The sequence below is a fragment of the Miniopterus schreibersii genome, assembly GCF_964146895.1.
Source record: "Miniopterus schreibersii genome assembly, chromosome: 6".
NCBI lineage: Eukaryota > Metazoa > Chordata > Mammalia > Chiroptera > Miniopteridae > Miniopterus > Miniopterus schreibersii.
The window spans coordinates 40,893,785-40,915,260 of record NC_138107.1 but is presented as its reverse complement, the minus strand read 5'-3'; the positions used below and the strand labels follow the sequence as shown (position 1 = coordinate 40,915,260).

At 34.7% G+C, this 21,476-nt stretch overlaps 1 protein-coding gene across 2 annotated transcripts in view; it reads right to left on the bottom strand.

Annotated features, from left to right (window-relative positions):
* ZNF292 (zinc finger protein 292) overlaps positions 1–21,476 on the bottom strand; it is a 74,991-nt gene that overhangs the window by 27,308 nt on the left and 26,207 nt on the right. The window contains exons 3-5 of one of the 2 annotated variants that reach the window (XM_081140116.1): positions 11,154–11,308; positions 10,881–10,959; positions 8,472–8,607 (exon numbers count right to left, since the gene is read on the bottom strand). In XM_081140116.1, coding sequence (XP_080996242.1) covers positions 8,472–8,607; positions 10,881–10,959; positions 11,154–11,308 — 370 coding nt within the window. Of the gene's footprint in view, positions 1–3,677; positions 3,742–8,471; positions 8,608–10,880; positions 10,960–11,153; positions 11,309–21,476 lie in introns of those variants that run through there. The other variant, XM_081140117.1, reaches the window with a different exon arrangement.

Here is a 21,476-nt window from a genome sequence, read left to right as displayed (position 1 = left end):
AACCACTCTGTAGCAATCTACTAGTCTTGGGCATCCACTCTTACTCTCTCCATCATAGGATGTTTTTTTTGTTTTGTTTTTAAAGCTAATACTTGATCGTCTTCCCCCACTTTAAAACCCTCCAATGGTTTCCCTTTGCCTTCAAAGGGTCAATTCCTCAAAATTCTCATCTTGGCCTACATGAATCTGCACCACAAATTCCTTTTTTAAAAAATATAATTTTCATTTTTTCTTAAAAAATTCACAGTATTTAGGCAAGAAATAAAATACATCCAAATTGGAAAGAATAAAGTCATCTTATTGCAGATGACATGATCTTCTATGTAGAAAATTCTAAAGATTCCACACAAAAAAACTATTAGAACTAATAAACAAATTCAGCAAAGTTGCAGAACACAAAAAGCAAAACACAAAAATATCAATCTAAAAAGAAAATTAAGAAAAAAAAATTACATTTACAATAGCAAAAGAGAGAATAAAATCTTAGGAATAAACCTAACCAAGAATGAAAGACTCATACACTGGATCCTATAAAATGCTGCTAAAGAGAAATTAAAGCAGACACAATATACGGAAAGATCCCAAGTTCATGGATTAGAAGACTTAATAATGTTAAGATGTACAACTAACCAAAGCAATCTACAGATTCAATATAATCCTATCAAAATCACAATGGCATTTTTTGCAGAGATAGAAAAATTTATCCTTCAATTGTAATCTCAAGGGACCTTAAAGAGCCAAAACAGTTTTGAAAAAGAGCAAAGTTGGAAGTCTCATACTTAAAGCTACAGTAATCAAAACAGTGTGGTACTGGCATAAAGATAGACATATACGTAATGCAATAAAGTAGAAAGCTCAGAAATAAACCCTTACATATATGGTCAAATGATGTTCAACAAGGATACCAAGACCACACAATGGAAAAAGGACAGTCTTTTCAATAAATGGTGCTGGGAAAACTGGATATCCATATGCAAAAGAATAAAGTTGCGCTCTTATCTTACACCATATAAAAAATTAATTCAAAATGGATTGAAGACCTAAATGTAAAACTCAAAAATATAAAGCTCCTAGAAGAAAACAAAGGGGAAAAATTTCAAGACATTGGACTTGGCAATGATTTTTTGGATATAACATCAAAGTACAGGCAACAAAAACAAAATAGACAAATGGAACTACATCAAATTTAACTTTGGTGCATCAGAGGACAGAATCAACAGAGAGAAAAGGCAATGTACAGAATGGGAGAAAATACTTAAAAATCATATATCTGATAAGAGGTTAATATCCAAAATATATATAGATTCCTACAACTCAACAACAAAAAATCAAATCCTATTAAAAAGTGAACAAAGGACTTGAATAGATATTTCTCCAAAAATGATATACAAATAACCAATAAGCATATAAAAATATACTCAACATCACTAATCATCAGAGAAATGCAAATCAAAACCATAATGAGCTATTACCCCACACTCACTGGAATGGCTACTATAAAAAAAACAAAGTGTTTGTAAGGATATGGAGAAATTGGAACATTTTTGCATTACTGATGGGACTGTAAAATGGTGCAACCTCGATGAAAGAGTCTGGAAGTTCCTCAAAAAGTTAAAAAAGAACTACAGAATGGTCCAACTATCCCACTTCTGGGTATATACACAAAAGAATTGAAAGGAGGCTCTTGAAGAGATATCTGCATGCCCATGATCACAGCAGCACTATTCACAATAGGCTAGAGGTGGAAGCAACTCAAATGTCCATCAACAAAGGATGAATAAACAAAATGTGGTATATACATACAATGGAGTATTAGTCACCATTAAAAAGGAAGGAAATCCTGTCACATGCTTCAACATGGACATTTGGCTAAGTAGTCACACAAAAGAGTAAATATGATGATTCCACTTATGTGAGGTATAAAAAGTAGGCAAAGTCATAGAAACAAAAAATAGAATGCTGGTTAACCAGGGGTTGGAAGTGGAGGGTGGGGGAAAAGGGAGTTGTTTTGTTATAGTTTTACTTTTGCAATATAAAAAAGTTCTGGAGATCTACTTAACACCAATATGAACATACTTAACACTACTGAACTGTACACTTAAAAATGAATAAATGGTATGCTTTATGTAATGTTTTTTTATGCATTAAAAAAAAAAAATCAATTCAGCAACGTTAGTCAAAAAAGTCCAGCCCTGGCCAGCATGGCTCAGTTGGTTGGAGTGTCATCCCTTACACCCAAAGTTCACGGGTTCCATTCCTGGTCAGGGCACATAATTAGGTTTTGGGGTCAACCCCTGATTAGGGCACATAAGGGAGGCAACCAATAGATGCCTGTGTGTCTCTGTCTCTCTCTCTCTTTTCTTCCTCCCCTTCTCAATCAATGGGCATGTCCTTGGGTGAAGATTATTTTTAAAAAATCTAAATTTTGAAATTTAATAAAAACACAACACTTCAAACTCTGTAGCAGAGGTTCTTAACCCCAGGTGTACAATTATCTCAAACATCTAAAAAGTACTAATGCTTGGGGCTCACATGCAGAGACTCTAATATAATTGGCCCGAGGTAGGCCTCCAGCACTAGTGTGTGAAAACTCTCCAGGTGACTTAAGCACAGCCAGGACTAAGACAACTGCTATAGGTAAGTACAAGATGTCCTTTACTAGGTGAACTAATAAACTGTGGTACATTCATCCAATAGAATATTATTCAGCAATAAAAAGGAATGAGCTATTAAGCCATATGCATATTGCTAAGTAAAAAAAACTAGATTGAAAAGGCTATAATTATGACAATCTTGAAAGAAAAGATGGTAAATAGGTCAGGAGCTGTCAGGTGCTCAGGAGAGAGTTAAGTGAAGCAGTTGATTTTTTTAGGGCAGTGAAACTATTCTGTATGATACCATAATGGTGGATACATGACACCATGAGTTTGTCAAAACCTATAGAACTTTGCAGTACAGATGGAATCCTAAGGTATGGAAATGAAAAAAATATATATTTAGGAGGTTTGGAGAGCCCAGGATGGAATGCAAAATATGGCAAAAGAATCTAACTGTATTTCAAATGTTATCAAAGAACTTCACTGAAAGAGATGGGGAAGTAAGGTGCTTACCTAACTAACTTTGGATAGGTGAAGTCTATTATAACGACAAAAGAAAGTATACATAGCACTCTTAATTCTGAAACCATTAGGACTCATTAAGTATACAGATGGTCAATGGTAGAAGTAGATAAGCTGAAAATACATATTGTATGATTCCAATTATATGACACTTTGTTGAAGTGAAGGTTATATGTAAGCAAGAGGAGTATGCTAGAATGATCAATGTGGTATGGAGTAGAGTTAGAGACATCAGTATGAAGTCTCATATTTAGTTTAAGATAGATTCAGCTAGTTACATATAGAAATATTTATAGATATGTGTATATACAAAGATTAGTATACCAACATATATTGCCTTGTCCACTGAGAGGTCCTAGAAGCAATGTCATCCTAGTATCAGTGAGCACACCCAGTTACGAGGTCTTGGTTTCTAATACTATTTTCAATAAAAGAAACCAGGGTTCCTTGGAGAAACAGCTGATTTTAGGACTGGGGCAGGAAATATGTAAGATAAACCTGAAGCATCTTGTAGTGCCAGAAAGCAAGGATGTATGCAAACAAAAAAATATAACTCACAATGATGGGGCTATGTCAAAGGAGCACAGAAGTTAACTCAGAGTTCCCAATGGCCAAAGCTGGAACAATCTGAGTGACAAAATAAAGTAGTATTGGATTATGACCAAGTATAAAATAAGCATCCAATGAGTCCACACTAATATAAATGACTAAATAAATAAATGGGGATGAAAAGACAAATCTGTGTAGAATTCCAAATAATCTGTGTAGATCTTGCCCTCCTCAGGGAGGTGGAGCTTAATTCTCCACCTTTTAAGTGTAACCTCTTTCCAAAGAGTACAGCATGGAAAGGGGCGGAAAAGAGTAACTTTACAGTGGAGAAACCTGAAAAACACACTACCTAAGCCAAGTGATCAAGGTTAACATCAACAGTAAAAAGTAATGTGAACAGTATGCATTCTTGATATAATGTAGTGACAATGGCACTTTACCTCTGTGATATTCCTCCCACAAGCCCAGTTCTAATCACGAGAGCTACATCAGACCAATCCCAATTGAGGGCCAGTCTACAAAATACCTGACCAGTATTCCTCAAAACTGTCAAGGTCATCAAAAACAAGGAAAGTCTGAAAAACTGTCACAGCCAAGAGGAGCCTAAGGAGACATGATGACTAAATGTAATGTGGAATCCTGGATGGGATCCTGGAACAGAAAAGGGACAACAGGTAAAACTAAGGAACTCTGAATGAAGTATGGACTTTAATTAATAACAAAGTATCAATATTGGTTTATTGTGACAAATGTATCATAATAATGTAAAATATTAATAGTAGGGAAACTTGTGGGAACTCTTCATAATTTTTCTATAAATCTAAAATAATTCATTTAAAAATAATAAATTAGGTCAGACTAACCTCAATATTAAACAGTCTAACTTAATAGAACTCTAGCCAAATATTATAGTTTTTCATCAAATCCTTACAGACAAAAATGAGAACCATGGGCCAGACATAAGGAAAAAAAGTTGTGTTTGATGAAGCAATAATAATTAAAAAATACTGACTGAGGGACTGAAGGCAAGCAGGAAGATTTCTATAAGTATCCTAGGGGCTAGGTTTTCTGGACAGGATCTTTTCATGATTATTAAGGACTTGGATGCTAACAGAATGTACATTAATACTAAGTCTGCTAATTAGAGGAAACTGGGAAGGAAAATACCTTGAAAAACAAAATCAAGATTTAAAAGGATTTAGACAAGTTACAGAGACAGAATAAATCTTATTAGAGTGAAATTAAAGAGAGAAAAAAGTAATACCTTATGTGCCAAAAGACAAAGTAAAAATACATAAAGAATTTAATCATAGCATTTACTTAAAAAAAATTTTTTTTCGGTGGTTTTAGTGACCTTGCCGAGTTGTGAGAAAGATCTGGCTACCCTAAAAGGCAATGTCACCTTAAGTCATACTAGGTTAAGTATAAATTGTTAGGATGAGGGGAGAGAGTACCAATGACCTCAAAGCCGGACAGCTCATATTTAGGGTACACATTAAGTTCTGAGAATTACATATTAACGAGAACCACTATCAACAAAATGCACTGAAAAATTAGGTATCATGATTGCAGATTTAAAAGCATGCCACACGAGGAAGGCTTTTAGTCTACAGAAGATGACTAAGTGTTGACATGATGGCAATCTTTAAATATCTCAATTGATATGGCTCAGAGGGATTTAGTCTTGTTCAGTACAGCTTTAGGGGTAACACTAGATCCGAAAGATGTAAATTCTAATAATATAGTTTTCACAATGAATATTTTCCAATAGAGGGCTAAGAATGGACTGAACTACATAGCTACCATTCTCTAAAAGTATTCAAACAAAGGCTGATTTATTTATCAGTGATGTTTTAGAAGGGAGTAAAAATTGAGTAAAAAATAAATGACCATTCAATGCCTTTCCAATCTTGAGATTATGACTAAAGAAAGACACAAGCCTGAAGTTCCTGTTATATTCCAAGGCCATCTATTTGAATTATGTTGGTTTAGTTATTAGAGTTAACCTTATTCTAAGAGGCCAACATCTTAAAGTGAAACCAGCATTTTAAATTTCGAGTCCTCCCACCCCCAAACCCTTAAAACCAAAGAGCATTTCTTGGTTTAGCTGGGTTTTAGTAGGTCCGAAATTAGTTAAAACAAAACAAAAAATGAAAACAATTTAGGATTACATGGATTATCTACTGTTGAAATACTACAGCGATTTGCAACCTTTTTCATGTTATGGCACACACAGTTTAATTACTGAAATTTTGTGGAACACCAAAAAATACGTTTTTTTGCCCATCTGACCAAAAAAAAGGTATAATTTTGATTCATTCACAATGGATGGCAACTGTTGTATTGGCTGTTGTCATTTTGTTTTAAAAATTCTTGCAGCACACCGGTATGCCTCACGGCACAGCAGATAAAAATCACTGAAATACTACATCAAAACTTAAAGGCTTCACTATAAACAAACTAATGAGCAATGCCTACTGACATGTACTCATTGTTCTCTGAGCTCTAGTCTAGCTCCTCTTCAAAGTTGCTGTAGATGAGATTAAGTTAAACCAAGGGGCTGAATATATAATATAAAAAGCTCCCATCCTTTTGAATCATCAAGTTTGAAATGTAAATAAATTATTATGTATGTGTAAAATGTTAATTTCTTTGACTTTTTCAAAGGAGGAAATGAATAGTTTGTGATTATACATAAAATAACTCCCATCAAAGATGCATTCTAAGTAACAGAACAAAGTAAAGATTATGGTTGCAAAATTCCTTAATCATATAATATTTCTCCAGTTGCTTCATGAGTTGTATGAGTCTGGCTACCTACAATCCATCTGCCATTGTAGAAACTCTTCTTGGTCGCACAGTCCAAATTATTCCAGTGGCTATGTCAGGTGAAGACCAAGAAATAAAGCAGCACAGAGATGGGCAGACATTTGTTAACACAGACATGTTAGGCACATTTAAACAAGTAAGGAAACTGAGCACCCTTTCTTTTAAAATAAATTTTAAATCTCTGCTAAGATAGAAGTTTCATTTTCATACTTTAGCATAATGTGTGAGTTTGCCAAAACACTCTTCAGAAATTGACAACAGAAAAAAGGAGTTAATTCCTTTTTTTAATCCTCACATGAGGGTATGTTTTTATTGATGTTTTAGAGGGGGGAGGGAGGAGAGGGGGAGAGGGAAGGAGGGAGGGAGGAAGGGAGGAATATTGATTGGTTGCCTCCCATATGTGCCCGGACTGCGAATCAAACCGTAACCTTTCGGTGCAGGGGACAACGCTCCAACTGAGCCACCCAGCCAGGGCAAGGAGTTAATTCTGTATTTAACCTAGATGCAATTTTATTTTATTAGGTTTATATTATAAAGAGGACAGACGTTAAGGACCTGATTTCAATTCCTGCCTTGGCCTCACATCACTGGCAATGTGATGCAGAAAACACAAGTAACCTTTCTGAGCCTCTATTTTCTGATATGTAAAATAGAACAATAAAGAGCCTACCTTTTTCATAGGATCATTGTGAGGGTTAAATAAAACCATGCATACAAAAGCACATTTCAAATTGTCAGGAACTATACAATGTAATTTGATATTATTAATGTATTACATCCAATATTTTTAAAAGCTGAGAACATTAGAAAGTATAATTTGATTATAGGAGTAAAAACATAGTGGTATTAATATAATGGAAAGAAAACTAATATGCCAATGGCAAAAAAAAATCTAAGATTCTAAGCTTTTAAATGTTCTTCTTCTTATTTTAAATAATGAATGTCTACTCTCCATTTCTCTATGGTCTTCAGAACACTGTAGCTAATCTGTGGATATCCACAAAGGAAAGGGGTACTAAAAATAAACTTCTTGTGAAAATTAAGAAGACAGATAACAATGCTATGAACTATCAGAAAAACAGTGGAGAAATGGTAAGAAGGGGGGTCATGTAGGAACAACCAACTTGAAGACAAGTTTGCAGATTAGTAGGGAAGCCTTCCAGAAGAGTTCACAAGGGCTCTATACTCCCTTCTCAGAGCATTCATAATTTGCTAACACACTACAAAATAGTTAAGAGCTTGTGATCAACCAACAGGAAAAGCTGCAGTAAACAATGGAAGCAGCTTATTTAATTCTCTAATTAAATACCTTGGGAAAGGTTAGGGTAAAAGCTGGGCACTTTCCAAAATAATCTCAAGAAAAGTACTAAAGACAACAAATGTGCCCTTGTTTGTGGTATATGCAATTTTTGAACTCTGAACATCGTTATACGTATTAGCGATTTAGCCATCTACTTCCAAAAGGATACCAGCCAGTTTGAGTTTAACTGGGATCTTTACTGCCAAGCTCATATAATAACAACATAGTTGGATACAAATAAGACTGAGCAATAAGCTGCTTGAGAAACAGTACTAATCTTAGAGACAGAAGACTTGAGAGTTCTAGCATTAATCTTGTATTCTTTTTTACAGAAAATCATTTAACTACCCTATTTCTGCATCTCCATCTGTCAAGTAAGTTAGTTATCAAATATAAGCCAGATTGCCACCTGTCAGGATGTTGTAAAGGGAATTCCTCTACTGAAAAGATGTTGAAAAAAATTTAGTTTTTCTGTAATGATAAGATTATAAAGTCCTAGATATACATCCTTCCCCCAAATAAAATAAAAATGAAGGGCCTCAAGCACCTTAGATAAAATGTAATTAAACGGTCCTTGTTTGGAATATCGATATGAATTATATCAAAACAATTTTAAGTACTTATTTTTTTTTGGTCTAATGATTCTTTTTTTTCTCTCTCTCTAGAAAATTTACCTTTATCCTTATCCAATGGTTCCTGGGAAAGAATAGTGCACAGTACCGGGTTTTTCCACACCCCAGTCTCTTGAGCTAGAGTAGCTAAAAAATGCAATTCACAGCTGCCATTCTCCATCAGCTTTTCATGAGCTACCTATAAATATTAAATAAACATCCAAAGAATTACAACAGATTTTTAAAAGCAAGCTTATCAGGCTTTAAATATAATACTAAACTTTTGAAAAATAAGACTTTTATCTTAAAATTTTCATGTCATATTACAAAATACTAAATTCCTTTACTTCTGATTTTTAAAGTCAAATCTCAAGGATAGGCATTATATCAATTATAAATTTTAAATAAAAACAATGTATTTTTATAAGTAAGTCTATATTATTTTTCCCCCAAAATCTAAATCAAGAGCAAAGTTATTTCTCAAGGAAGCTATCGAAATATCTATAGCATAAAAGACCTTACACATTTTACATCCTCTGTGATAATAAAAAAATTTTCCCCAAAATTTCTACCATTAATAAGTGACAGATCTGCATCAAGGCCTAAGTGACAACTTACACGTATCTCAATAAGAGACTTATGAAAAGAAAACAACTAAATGCATTAGTTGAAAACAACTAATTTCATTTGTTCATTCACTATATAGCCTTGGCAAAATCTTATTAAAGCTGACATGAACCTTGCTTATTAGTTTTCTCCAAATGTTCATACAATTGGCATATTCTTCAGGCCACAAAAGACCAATGATTTTTATTCAATTCAGAAAATGTTTACTGAAAATTTCTATGGACAAAGTACTGGGGAGGAGAACAACTAGTCCCTGCGTTTACTGGGCTTATCCTCTAGTGGGGTAAAGAACTGTTAAACAGTTAACACACAGCAAAATGAAAACAAATGCTGTTAAGCAGATATAAAATAACCCTGAGGAAGCTCTAAAATAAAAGTGTCATGGAAACTCTTAAAACAGCATGCTATGTTTATACAAAACATCTATTCCTCTACACCATAAAAAGGTTCCCATTGCAACAATTTCAAGTGCTTTAAGAAATTTTCTTTGAGCAATTGCAGAAAACTACCATAGAACAATTTAAACAGTTATTTCCTTCTCATTAACTCATTTTTAAAAGTATCGACTAAGTGCTATTGTTTCAAAAAGGAAAGTTTAGAAATTTATCTTATGCTGACAAAGAAAAAAAAATAAAGTAGCATGAAGGATTCAGTATTATATTTGTCTATAAACAACTTATTTAATTCTGTGATAGAGTGTCTCTGAATGCCAAACAGTGAGAAGTTCTGAATTATTTACCTAAAAATAAACATGCTAGGAAAAAACCTAAGACACAAGGAATGATATGCTGAAGTAAAAATTGCATGATCAAAAAGTTAGCTGCAATGTGACAAATAGGACAAGACACTTTCATTTCAACAAACAGTTTTTAAGTATCTATCATGTGTAAGACATAATAGAATTCTATGGTATTAAGATACGAATCCTACCTTCAAGAATTTTGCATTTGATGTAGAGCTTAATGCTTAATATTACATAGGAAAATTGATTTCTCTATAATGTATTTCACATGTTTCTAAAATTTGAGACTAATTGTCTTTTATATACCTCCTACAGAAAAACATAAGGCCAAAGGATATTTTAAGAACTCTGGCTACAGAAAAATAACTACACTTTTTAAAACTAGCTAGCAGGAACAATCTTTTTAACTAATTAATCAAAATTTACTTGAAGTTATAATGTATCCAGCACAATCTAGTGCCTGAAACAAAATTTAACATTCTTGAAAATGCTCCAAAATAACAAAGTGCAAAACTGTGCAATATTCGTCTAAGTAGAATAAAAATCATGAAATAAAAGAGATAAAGCATGTGCTTTCAACTCTAGGAAAAAAAGCATGTGCTTTGGAATGAAGAACCCGGGTTCAAATAACTATCTGTGACATTAGCTGCATAAGTATGGGCAAATAAATATTTTAGAGTATGAGCCTCAGTTTCCTCACCTTTAAAACGGGAAAAACATTCCTACCCCCACAAAGTTTTCATAAGAATTAAGTGAGATATGCTAAATTATGACAAAGCATACTGCAGATTTTCAACATTAGTTAAATTTTCTAAATACAAATGAGGACATTTTGTTTTGTGTTCCCTTACTGCTCTGGGAAAGTCCTTTAGTTCTCTGATCTTAAAGAACAGTGCATCATTCAACCAAACTATCTAAATGCGTATATTCACTTAGGAAATATTTATTGAGCATCTACTACATGCAAGACACTAGTGTTAGTAACAGCAATTAAAGTTTGTCGCTACTTAGATGTTTTAAAGTTTAACCCAATAATTTATTAAGAATAAAGAAAACTAACTTAAAATGTACCTATATTAAAACTTATAGGTAAATATTCTCACCTGCACCAGTGTCTGAAATTGTTCCCACTGTTTGTTTGATAACTCAACAGGCAGACACAGTAGAAGTTCAACACAGCTTCTAAAAAATAGAAAATTGGTAAAATAATTAAAATTTAAAATAAATAAAATGAATAATTCTAACATGAATAATTCTAACATTATTAGATGTCCCACAACTAATCTATTTAAAATTAAACTATCATAAGGGCTAAGATATAAAGTTAAAACAAAAAAGCTACATCTAATTTTTTATTTACTCAAAGGTCTACTCACAATGCCAAGCGTTCCAGAACCAATGCTACATTTTCACATTCAGAGGTAAGATAAGGTCGGGCTTTAACATAACTTTGGATAGCCACTGTGTATACCTCCAATAAAGGTAAGGGATCTTCTGAAGTTTTCCATTTCTCTGCATATTCAAGGAGTGTCTGTTTGGGAAGGAATAATAAAAAGCAGTCAATGTAAATCAAAATACACACTGAATAACTGTTTTCCTTTCCTCCCTGAGAGATTTAAAAAATAAAATATTCAAACTTATAAAACAACAGTCTTATTTCCAGCTCACTACAGGAAAAAAAAAAAGTGTGATAATGCATCCAACAATAGCATCATTTCATAACGGCTGGTTTTAAATAATGTAAGCATCATCTCCTCTCTACTCTAGTCAAAATGCCACCTGTCACCCAAAATTTCTAAGATTTAAGTTATTTTAAATAGCAAACACCTGGGCAAGTAATAATACTGGACAAGACATGCAGTGAAAAATTTTAAAAAATATTTGTTTTCTAGTTTTTGTATAAGGAGCATAAAATTCAACACATAACAATAAAGGAATCACATATGATCAGGAAAAACATGTAATTTTTCAGTTAATAAAAATTATAGTGCATAACCTATTACTGTCTTTTATGACAAGTTTTATCATTTAAAAATCATCTAACAACCTTTCACATGTAATCAATATTAAAGAATGATTATAAGGTCAAGTGATTTTTGTAATAAAGTGCTTATTTATTAAATTAAAAACACTTCTCATTCCTTAATGAAGCACATATTTCAAATTCACCTTATTAGAACTACCAAAAATTCACCTTATTAGAACTACAGCACTTTTATGCTGTTTATCCTACAGAATAAAGAGATGGAAGAAATTGACTACAGTAATTAAACACCCACATGTTAAGACTCTATAACTACTAAAATCATGAGTTACTAAAAACTATCTAAAAGGTTCTACAATTATGCTAATTAAATGTTATTTTTATAATATAAAAGACAGCCACCATTGGTCCTCTTCACATTTCAAGGTTTAAGACTCATCAAGTGAAAATTCAGATGTCATTTCCTAGAAAAGAGGTTATTTTGAAGGAAAACTCCATGAGGGCTTGTATCCTCTGGCATACAGAAGCAGCTTTAAAAAAAAGTGTAGGTAGCTAGGAAGGAAGAAAAGACAGTAAGAAGGAAGGAAAGAGGAATTATATTCTAATACCAAACATTCAAAAGAAAACACATACTGCCTTGTCCTCTACTAACCTCTAACTAGCAGAAGTAGTAAGTGATCACAGAGCATAAGGATGAAAGGAAAAACAGAAAAGGTAATCTGGCAAATTAAAGAGCAACATAATAAAAACTCACTTTCTGAGTAATCATATATTCATAGACCCTGACCCCCTCCAACTTGGACAGAAGTGCAGGTAACGGAAGAGCCAATACTTGAAACTGGCATCTGAAGTTAGGGCAACCTTGTGGGACTGAGCCCTTTAACCTGTGGAGTCTGACACTAACTCCAGCTAGTGTCAGAACTGGACTGAACTGTGGCACACCTATTTGGTGTTGGAATGTTGGAGAAGTGGTATTTGGTGTTGGCAATAAAAACAATCTTTCATCAGGACTCAGAAAATCTAAAATTGCCAAATTAATGAAAAACACACACAACACAACTCTGCATTCTGGGATTCTTCTGTGATTATTCCTCTACTTCTAGGACTAAAACTGAGTATGATGTTTTGTGTCTAAAAATGTTACATGGGCAAATTTTGGCATGGTTGGTTTTAGTATTTTCCGTGGGCATTTTATGATGATGTGACAGAAGATGACCTCACTTATATCTTTAAAGATTTCCAAATTAACACCAACTATGCATAGAATTCTTACTTTGGCTTTCATCCATCTTTCTATACAAAGTTATTAAATAATATTTTTCTTTTCTAGAAAAACAAGTTTAGATGTCTAGGGAACTTCATGGCTGGCAAACACTCCCAACCTAATATGGATTAAATTGAAAACTTACGTTTTACCTATTAGTTCTCTAAGAGTAATGAATCGATTTCCATAGTACAGGGTGGGGCAAAAGTAGGTTTACAGTTGTGAGTACGTGAACTTTATTCTTGTATTATTATTTATTAATTATTGTATTATTTTTCCATATGAAAAACTGCAAACCTACTTATGCTCCACCCTGTCGTTTTAACTTCTGCTGGAAGAGAAAAGAAAATACATGAAACAGATTTCCCCAAAAGCTTTAAAAGAATAAGCTTCTTCCTTTTATTTCCCAAACCTCAGGAAAACTAAAAAAAAAAAAAAAAAAAAGAAAAAAAAATCATATACAGCTATATATATCTACATTTCTTGACATGTCTAGCTCTGCAAGGGGTACTCATACATAACTTCTTTGCTTTATGTAATTGAATTCTACTGTCCTCAGATGAGAGTTTTTTAACTTAATTCTAATATGTAATCAAAGATGAGTTCTTTTGGGCATAACAGAGTCCGAATTGATGAAAAGAATAATTGACAAATTACAGAATGCTAGGTCCAGAAAGCATCTCCTTCGACTTTATTTTATAATGAGTAAAGAGGGAGAGAAAACAGTTTCTGCTGAAAAGGAGACCATTTAGGTGGCCGTTGAATAGTCTTGGAATAATATAACTAGGGAGAGGGTAGAAGAAAAGAATGAGAGCAGATATGAGAAATGGTATCAAAAAGAAAACTGATGACATGCTCATACTGATTACATATATAGGAGAAGTTAAAAGGTTGGGTTAAAAGCAATTATCTGTATAAAGCTATGAGAGTTGATATTCATAGCCAATAAGTACAGTATACTGATGGTAGAGCTTACCTAGTTTCTCAAGACACTAAAGATCAGCAGAACGACTGTGAAACTGGAAGCATCCCCAACATGACCGGTTAATAAATTATGCTTCCCTCAATGAAAAGAGTTACTTATTTCCCTGGCCAGTGTGGCTCAGTTGGTTGGACCTTCATTCTTTATACCAAAGGGTGGAGTTTGGTCCCTGGTCACGACGCATATGGGAGGCAACCAATCAATATTTCTCTCTCACATAGATATTTCAAAACAAAAAGAGTTATCTATTTGTACCTTCTGACTTAATCTATACAAGGGCTTTCAGGTGGTAATCCCACAATGATCAGACTCGTTCCTTTCACAGGATTATAATTCTGTTTTACAGAGGACTAATTAAAGGATCCAGTGACCTGCACAATATTAATACAATTGGTAATTAGCAAAGACAGGCAAAGCCTCACTCTCTGTGAAACGTTCTATCCGCAACAAATACTGATTGTGGTAATGAACAGAACTATAAATCTGTGGAATTACAAAATGCCTTTTACTTATATTATTTCAATTATTCCTCATAACTCCATGAGGTTAAATAAATACAAATTATCCAATTTGCCAGCCACAACAGAATTAAATAACTTGACTTCATTATCTGTTAAGATTATTTTAGCTCAAAGAAAGAAAATCCAACTCAAAGCAGCATAAATAAGAAAGGTTTACCACATAACAGGAAATTAGGAAAAAAGGCCAGTTCCAGGATTAGTTAGTGCAGTAGCTCAACAATATCTTCAAGGGTCCACCATCAACAGATGATGCCTCCACCCAACACCCAGGTCTCTAGGAAGAAAGTGAAACAAGCTTCTTACCCAGACTCAGCAATAACCAGGAGAAAAGATGAGGCCATCTCTTCATGTGCATCTCTTTTAGGAACAAGGAAACATTTCCCAGAAACTCCCAACCCACCCAATTCCCATCAGTAGATTTCTCATCAGGTCTCAATGGCCAGAACTGCATCACATACCTATGTCAAAAGTCACACAGCCATACTAAAATCCTATGGCTGACTTTAAAAAAAAAAAAAATCCACACCGGAGCATATGTTTTTATTGATTTTTTTTTTAAAGAGAGAGAGACATTAATGTGAAAGAGAAACATCGATCAGTTGCCTCCCATACGTGCTCCAACCAGGAATTTAAGTTGAATCCTAGTTATTCCCTGACTGGGCTGATCAAACCCAAAACATGTTGGTGTATGGAACGATGTCTAACCAACTGAACCACCTGGCCAGGGCCCCAAGGCTGACTTTTAAACCTATGAGATCCCACTCTCCATGATTAGAGATAGGGGCTGCTTTGAAAATGTGTGAATAAAATCAGGGTTTTATTAGGGAAGTGGGGGAGAGGGGCAAACTCTCGCACCGATTGTCTCACCAATGGTTTTTAATCTATCATCTCCTCAAGAATGAATAAGTAAATGTGTGTATATGTATGTTTATATTTATATACACATACACAAATAAAGATAAAAGTCCTTGTGATCCAGTTTGAGGGATGGTACAGAGAACAAGAGATAAGAGAAAGAAACCCAGGTATTCCTACAAGGCACCACATTACTTCCATTAATGGATAAACTAGAAACTACGTATGGTAAGAAAATTTAAAACTGTGTTAGTTATATGGAGAACGACTGATGGGAATCAGGATGCCTAATCTGGGTAACAAATAACATTTACTGAATATTTCCTATATACTAGGCACTGTTCTGAGAGCTTTGCATGTATTACCCACTAGTAATTAGGTAAATTATAGTAATATGCTTTTTTAAAAATTTTATTCTCACCAGAGGATATGTTTCCATTGATTTTACAGAGAAGGCAGAAAGAGAGACAGAAACATTGATGAGAAACATCAATCGGTTGCCTCCCATACATCTCCAACCAGGGGTTGAACCTGCAACCTAGGCATGTGCCCTGACCAGGAATCGAACTCCCAAACCTTGTGGTGTATGGGACAATACTCCAACCAACTGAGCCACTCGGCCAGGGCAGTAATATGGTTCTTTTAAAAATGGACAAACTGAGGCATAACCAGGTTAAAGTAACAAGCCCCAAGACCACAGAGCTAGCTAAGAGGAGGAGAGAAGATTCAAACCCCAGTAGTCCAACTCCAAATTTTAAATTCTTGACTAATACGCTCTACATTTCTGGACAAATGGAAATTTAATTCACAGCCCACATCACAAATATTAAACTTGTCACATAAGAGAAGAGTTAGTTTTATTCTGTGTAGTCTCAGGGCAAACCAGGAGCTCTAGGTTAAAGTTTGAAAAAGATATACATTTCTGCTTCCCACGAGGCAGAAACCTCAAACAATTAGAGTTAGCCAAAAATAGAACAGGTTAGCCTCCTGGGACAGAAGGTCCTAGCACTGAAGCTATTCAAGCAGGAGCAAGATGACTCTAAGTTCAGAAAGCTGCAGAGGAGTCACATTTTGGAAACACATTCCATCATACCAGAAGAAACTACACCAGTGTGTAATGTGAGTGTGCGGGGGAGGGTGGCCTCATACAGGTTTTGATTGATGTATATGTTGCTTAAAAATAATTTTAATTAGTTTTGTAATATTTAAAAAGAATAAGTATAACATAAGACTTAGATTTTTGGAAAATCAGGCAACCCATATTCCAGCATGGCAACAAATGGCTGGAGTGAGTGATAGATGAGCCAAGCTCCCTGACTGAGACCAGGTATGGGCTCTCTGGTTGCTAAAGCTTCACCTAGCTGCCTCCCTCTATAAGGTACCTACTGGATCCCTACTGGTATTTGTGGTGACACCCTCTATTCTCTAGTGTGTATTATGGACAAGCCTGAGACAGGAGAAAAAAATACAAACAAAAGAAAGGTTAAAGGATCATGCTCTAAGATCTCCAACACAGTATTTCTTAACCTCGTCTTCATTATCATCCTCTCCCAAGAAGCCTTTTGACTTTTTTCCCTAACTGTCCCCCATCCCCAGTGACATTTAATACTATAGATATACTGTAGTATATCTGTTTATAGGCAACAAAGTATCTAAGATGTACATACATATTTTTTTGCTCCCCAAGAGCCAGCTTTTGCCCCCTTAGGAACGAAACTGCATGTTTCAACATTTGGCTCTTAAGGTGATTTCTCATCTAAATTTCCCTTAGTTCCTCTAAGGATTATTAGGAGAAAAAACAGAAGAGGAATAAAACCACAGTGTTAAATTTAGTGAACATGAGGATTAATTACATTATTGTTGTATGTAAAGATAAATATAGTGGAGTACTGAGTATGTTTATACGGTTATACTCATGTTTCAGTTCCAATTTTTTTTTAAAAAAAATCTATCTTTATTGATTTCAGAGAGAGGAAAGGAGGGGGAGAGAGAGAGATAGAAACATCAATGATGAGAGAGTCATTGATTGGCTGCCTAGCCCGCAACCCGGGCATGTGCCCTGACCGGGAATCGAACCTCGATCTCCTGGATCCTAGGTCGATGCTCAACCGCTGAGCCACGCCCGGCTGGGCTCCAATTTATATCTAGGATTCTCTAGAAGTTCTCAAAAGTTTTGGTCTCATGACACTTTATTCTCTTAAAAATTACTAAGAATCACAAAGAATTTTTGTGTATGTAGGTTACAACTACTGATATTCACCATATTAGAAATGAAAACTAAGATTTTCAAAGTATTTATGAATGGAATTAAAATAATAAACCCATCACATGTTACTATAAGGTATTTTTAATGAAAAGAAACATTTAAAAAAAATTAGAACAGTGGCATTGTTTTACATTTTTCAGATCTCTTCAATGTTTGACTTAGTTGAAAAGAGCAGGCGACATCTATTTCTGCATTTAATCTGTTAATATATCACACGTCGTGTAGCCTCTGAAACACTCCATTGTACATGAAGTAAAGAAGGAAAATATCTTATAGTTTTGACCTTTTGGACCCCCTAAACTTTTGGTGAATGTGTAATAATACTCTTTAAAACTTCAAAGTTATTAAAATTTATTTTAAGGTTTTTGTGGAAAAATTAAGACACATATTTTGCACCTTGCTCTCTCCAAACTGCATTAACACAGTAATTGTTTTATAAGTGGAATAAACTACACTAAGACAATAGTAATGGAGGAAAAAGAAACATAATTTTAAACACTGGATAAGCATATGAAAATTGGCACTCTAGGCTTTACATAAAGATACTAACTCTGCAGAAATCACCAAAGGGCTCAAGAATCGAGAGCATTAGGTGCCTCTGAAAATAGGGTAAAGGTGGAGATAAGAATGAGGATTGGCTGAAAGTCTATTTCAGCAGTTAAGCCTCCCAGATTTCCCCATTCCTCCCCATAGCCTGGTGACCTAAACTAGCACTACTTCTCTCTATCCCCAGCAGAAGTTTATTTTGTACAGAAATTTTAAAAAAAATGGTGTCCAGCCGGCTTGGCTCAGTGGTTGAGCATAGACTCATGAACCAGGAAATCAAGGTTCAATTCCCAGTCAGGGCACATGCCTGGGTTTCGGGCTCAACCCCAGCAGGGCGCATGCAGCCGATCAATGACTTTCTCATTATTGATGTTTCTCTCTCTCTCTCTCTCTCTCTCTCTCTCTCTCTTCCCCCTTCTCCCCCCCCTCCCTCCCTCTTTCTCTCTCTGAAATCAGTAAAAACATGTATTTTTTAAAAAGTATCTGTACACAATTGAGGAGCGGTATCTTACCTTTAACAGGGCAGTAAGTAACCTACACATACCGACTACATAGAGACAGCTCCCTTCTCAAATCCTTTCCCCCAAATCATGGCCAGACCCTCAAGAGTCCTTAGCTGAGTCTCCCTCTGGGAACTCAAGAGAAAAGACTCAAAGATTCTGGCACCAGGTGTTTCCCAGGAAAGAAACCAACTAAGTTCCCTTATTGTGAAGACTATAATAACTTGTGGGCTTATACCTCTCAATCAGTTTTCAATAAGTATACCTTTGAATGTGGATAGTTAAGGACTGCTAGACATTAACAGATGAAAGAACAAAATAAGCACCTTTTCACAAAATTTCAGAGCTCCAGGACAAAGAGAGGATCAAAATAAAGTTGGGAGAAGCAGAGAACAGCAGACTTCTCAACAGCAACACTGGAGATCAAGGGAACATGAAGCAATGCATTATAAACGGAGAGGAAGTTATTTCCACCTATCATAAATATTAAGACAGAAAAGTCATTTTCAGATATGCAAGTACTCGAAAATGTCACCTTTTAGGCACATTTTTTTAGGATGCTACTGAAGGGGAAATTTCACCAAAACAAGGGGATAACCAAGAAAGGAATGAGAATGGTATCTGGGGAAAAAGGGAAACTAACACAAGGGAGAGGCGATAAAGATCCCCCAAAGATAGCTATGTACTGACCCTGAAGAATAACTAGAATATGAGTATAACTCAGAGTATAAATAGAGTATGGATCTAGGAGAAATTTCTTCAATATGAACTTAAAAGACTATTTAATGTGCCTGAATAAGCTGAGAGGAAATTTATACAACTAAGAGAATTTGGACTGAATTAGTGATTATAAATACACACACACACACACACACACACACAAATACTCAATTAAGGAAATAAGATAATTTAAGTCTACAGAAACCTGCCCTCAACAATTAAGAGAATGCACATTCTTTACAAACACAAATGAAACACTTAACAAAAACTGACTACAAACTAGGCCACAGAGACAGTTTACAAGAAATAAGAGTTAATATCAGACATTTCACATTCTTTCAACACAATGCATGTTTGACACTTATCTATTTGTAATGCTCACAAGTGACTCTAATTTCTTAAGAAACATGATGTAATGGAAGTAGAGATTAAAAAAAAAAAAATGTCTAGAACATGACCTAGAGAGGAAATGTTTGTGGAGTCCATCCATTAAATTAATTCTCACAATGCTAAATAACTCTTTCCATATAGGATGCTCTAAAAATGACAATTCTGACTTCAATTTAGTCTCCACAATATGTCTGACTCTGTACATATATTCCAAACATCACGACAGCGTGTCTAGTTGACCTGTACCGTTACATCATGACTCCAACAGTCTAGTAGTAACAGTGTAGGTAAATACATGGCTCAAGTCTAGAGTGATGATTTCATTCCATCAAACAGCTTAACACCATATGGCAGATCCAAAATCCTAGAGAGGAAATCCTCTACCCAGAATGTAACCCTAATATCTCCAGGGACCTACAAGCTCAAATATGTACATAATCACATTCGAAGAAGCAGAGTCAAACTGCCATAAGTAGTAACAGCATGAGTTTCAATCTCAACTTGCTAGGGCTCAAACAGAGTATCATAGTCTACTGGCTATATCTATCATGAGCCAATTAACTGCCAATTATATGACATCCCTACTGCTATGAACAGAATATGTTTAAATACTAACCCCAAAGATGATGGCATTAGGAGGTGGGGCCTTTGGGTGGTGATTCGTTCTTAAGGGTGGAGCCCTCTTGAATGGGATGATGGTCCTCAAACAAGATGCCCAAGAAAGCTCCCTTGCCTCTTCCATCGTGTGAGCCACAGTGAGAAAACACTGTAAACCAGGAAGCGGGACTTCACCAGATACTGAATCTGCTATGCCTTGATTTTAGACCCTCACGCTCCAGAACTGTGAGAAATGACTTTCTGTTGTTTAAAAGCCAACCAGCTTATGATGTTTTTGTTATAGCAGCCCAAACCAACTAATAGGTACACCTAACTTTAGAACATGAAATACAATGGCAGAAAGCTCAGTTTAAAAGGTGCTCAATACCTTTCATTTCTATAATCTATAATAACTATCCTGGGTGGTAATAAAATACAGCAGAAACCAGTTTTTATTTAGTCACTTATATTCACTAACCCACAAAGAACTTTCTGACTTAAAACAAATTTAAAAATTACTTCCTTTTCCTGGGAAAAATGTTAATCAACACGAGCTGCACTATGAAAGATTGTGATCCATTCTCACCATAACAAATGGTACCAAGACAACTGGATATCCACATGGAAAAAAATGAAATGAGACACTTAACATCATATACAAAATTTAACTCAAAATGGACAATACTTAAATAAAGAGCTAAACCTACTATTTAGGGAAACAGTTCTTAGATACAACAATGAAAGGTATCATGTATAAAAAGTTTATAAACTAGATTTATCAAAATTAAAACTTTTTGCTGCCCAAAAGATTCCATTAAGAAAATGAACAGACATAAATTTAGTAAAGTTGCAAGATGCAAAATCAACATACAAAAATCAGCTGCGTTCCTATGTACTAACAACAAATTATACGAAAGGAATTAACATAACAATCATATTTATAATAGCAAAAAGAACCCAATTAAAAAATGGGCAATGGACCTAGATAGACATTTTTCCAAAGACATACAAATGCCCAAACAAGTATATGAGAAGGTGCTCAATATCACTAACCATCAGAGAAATACAAATGAA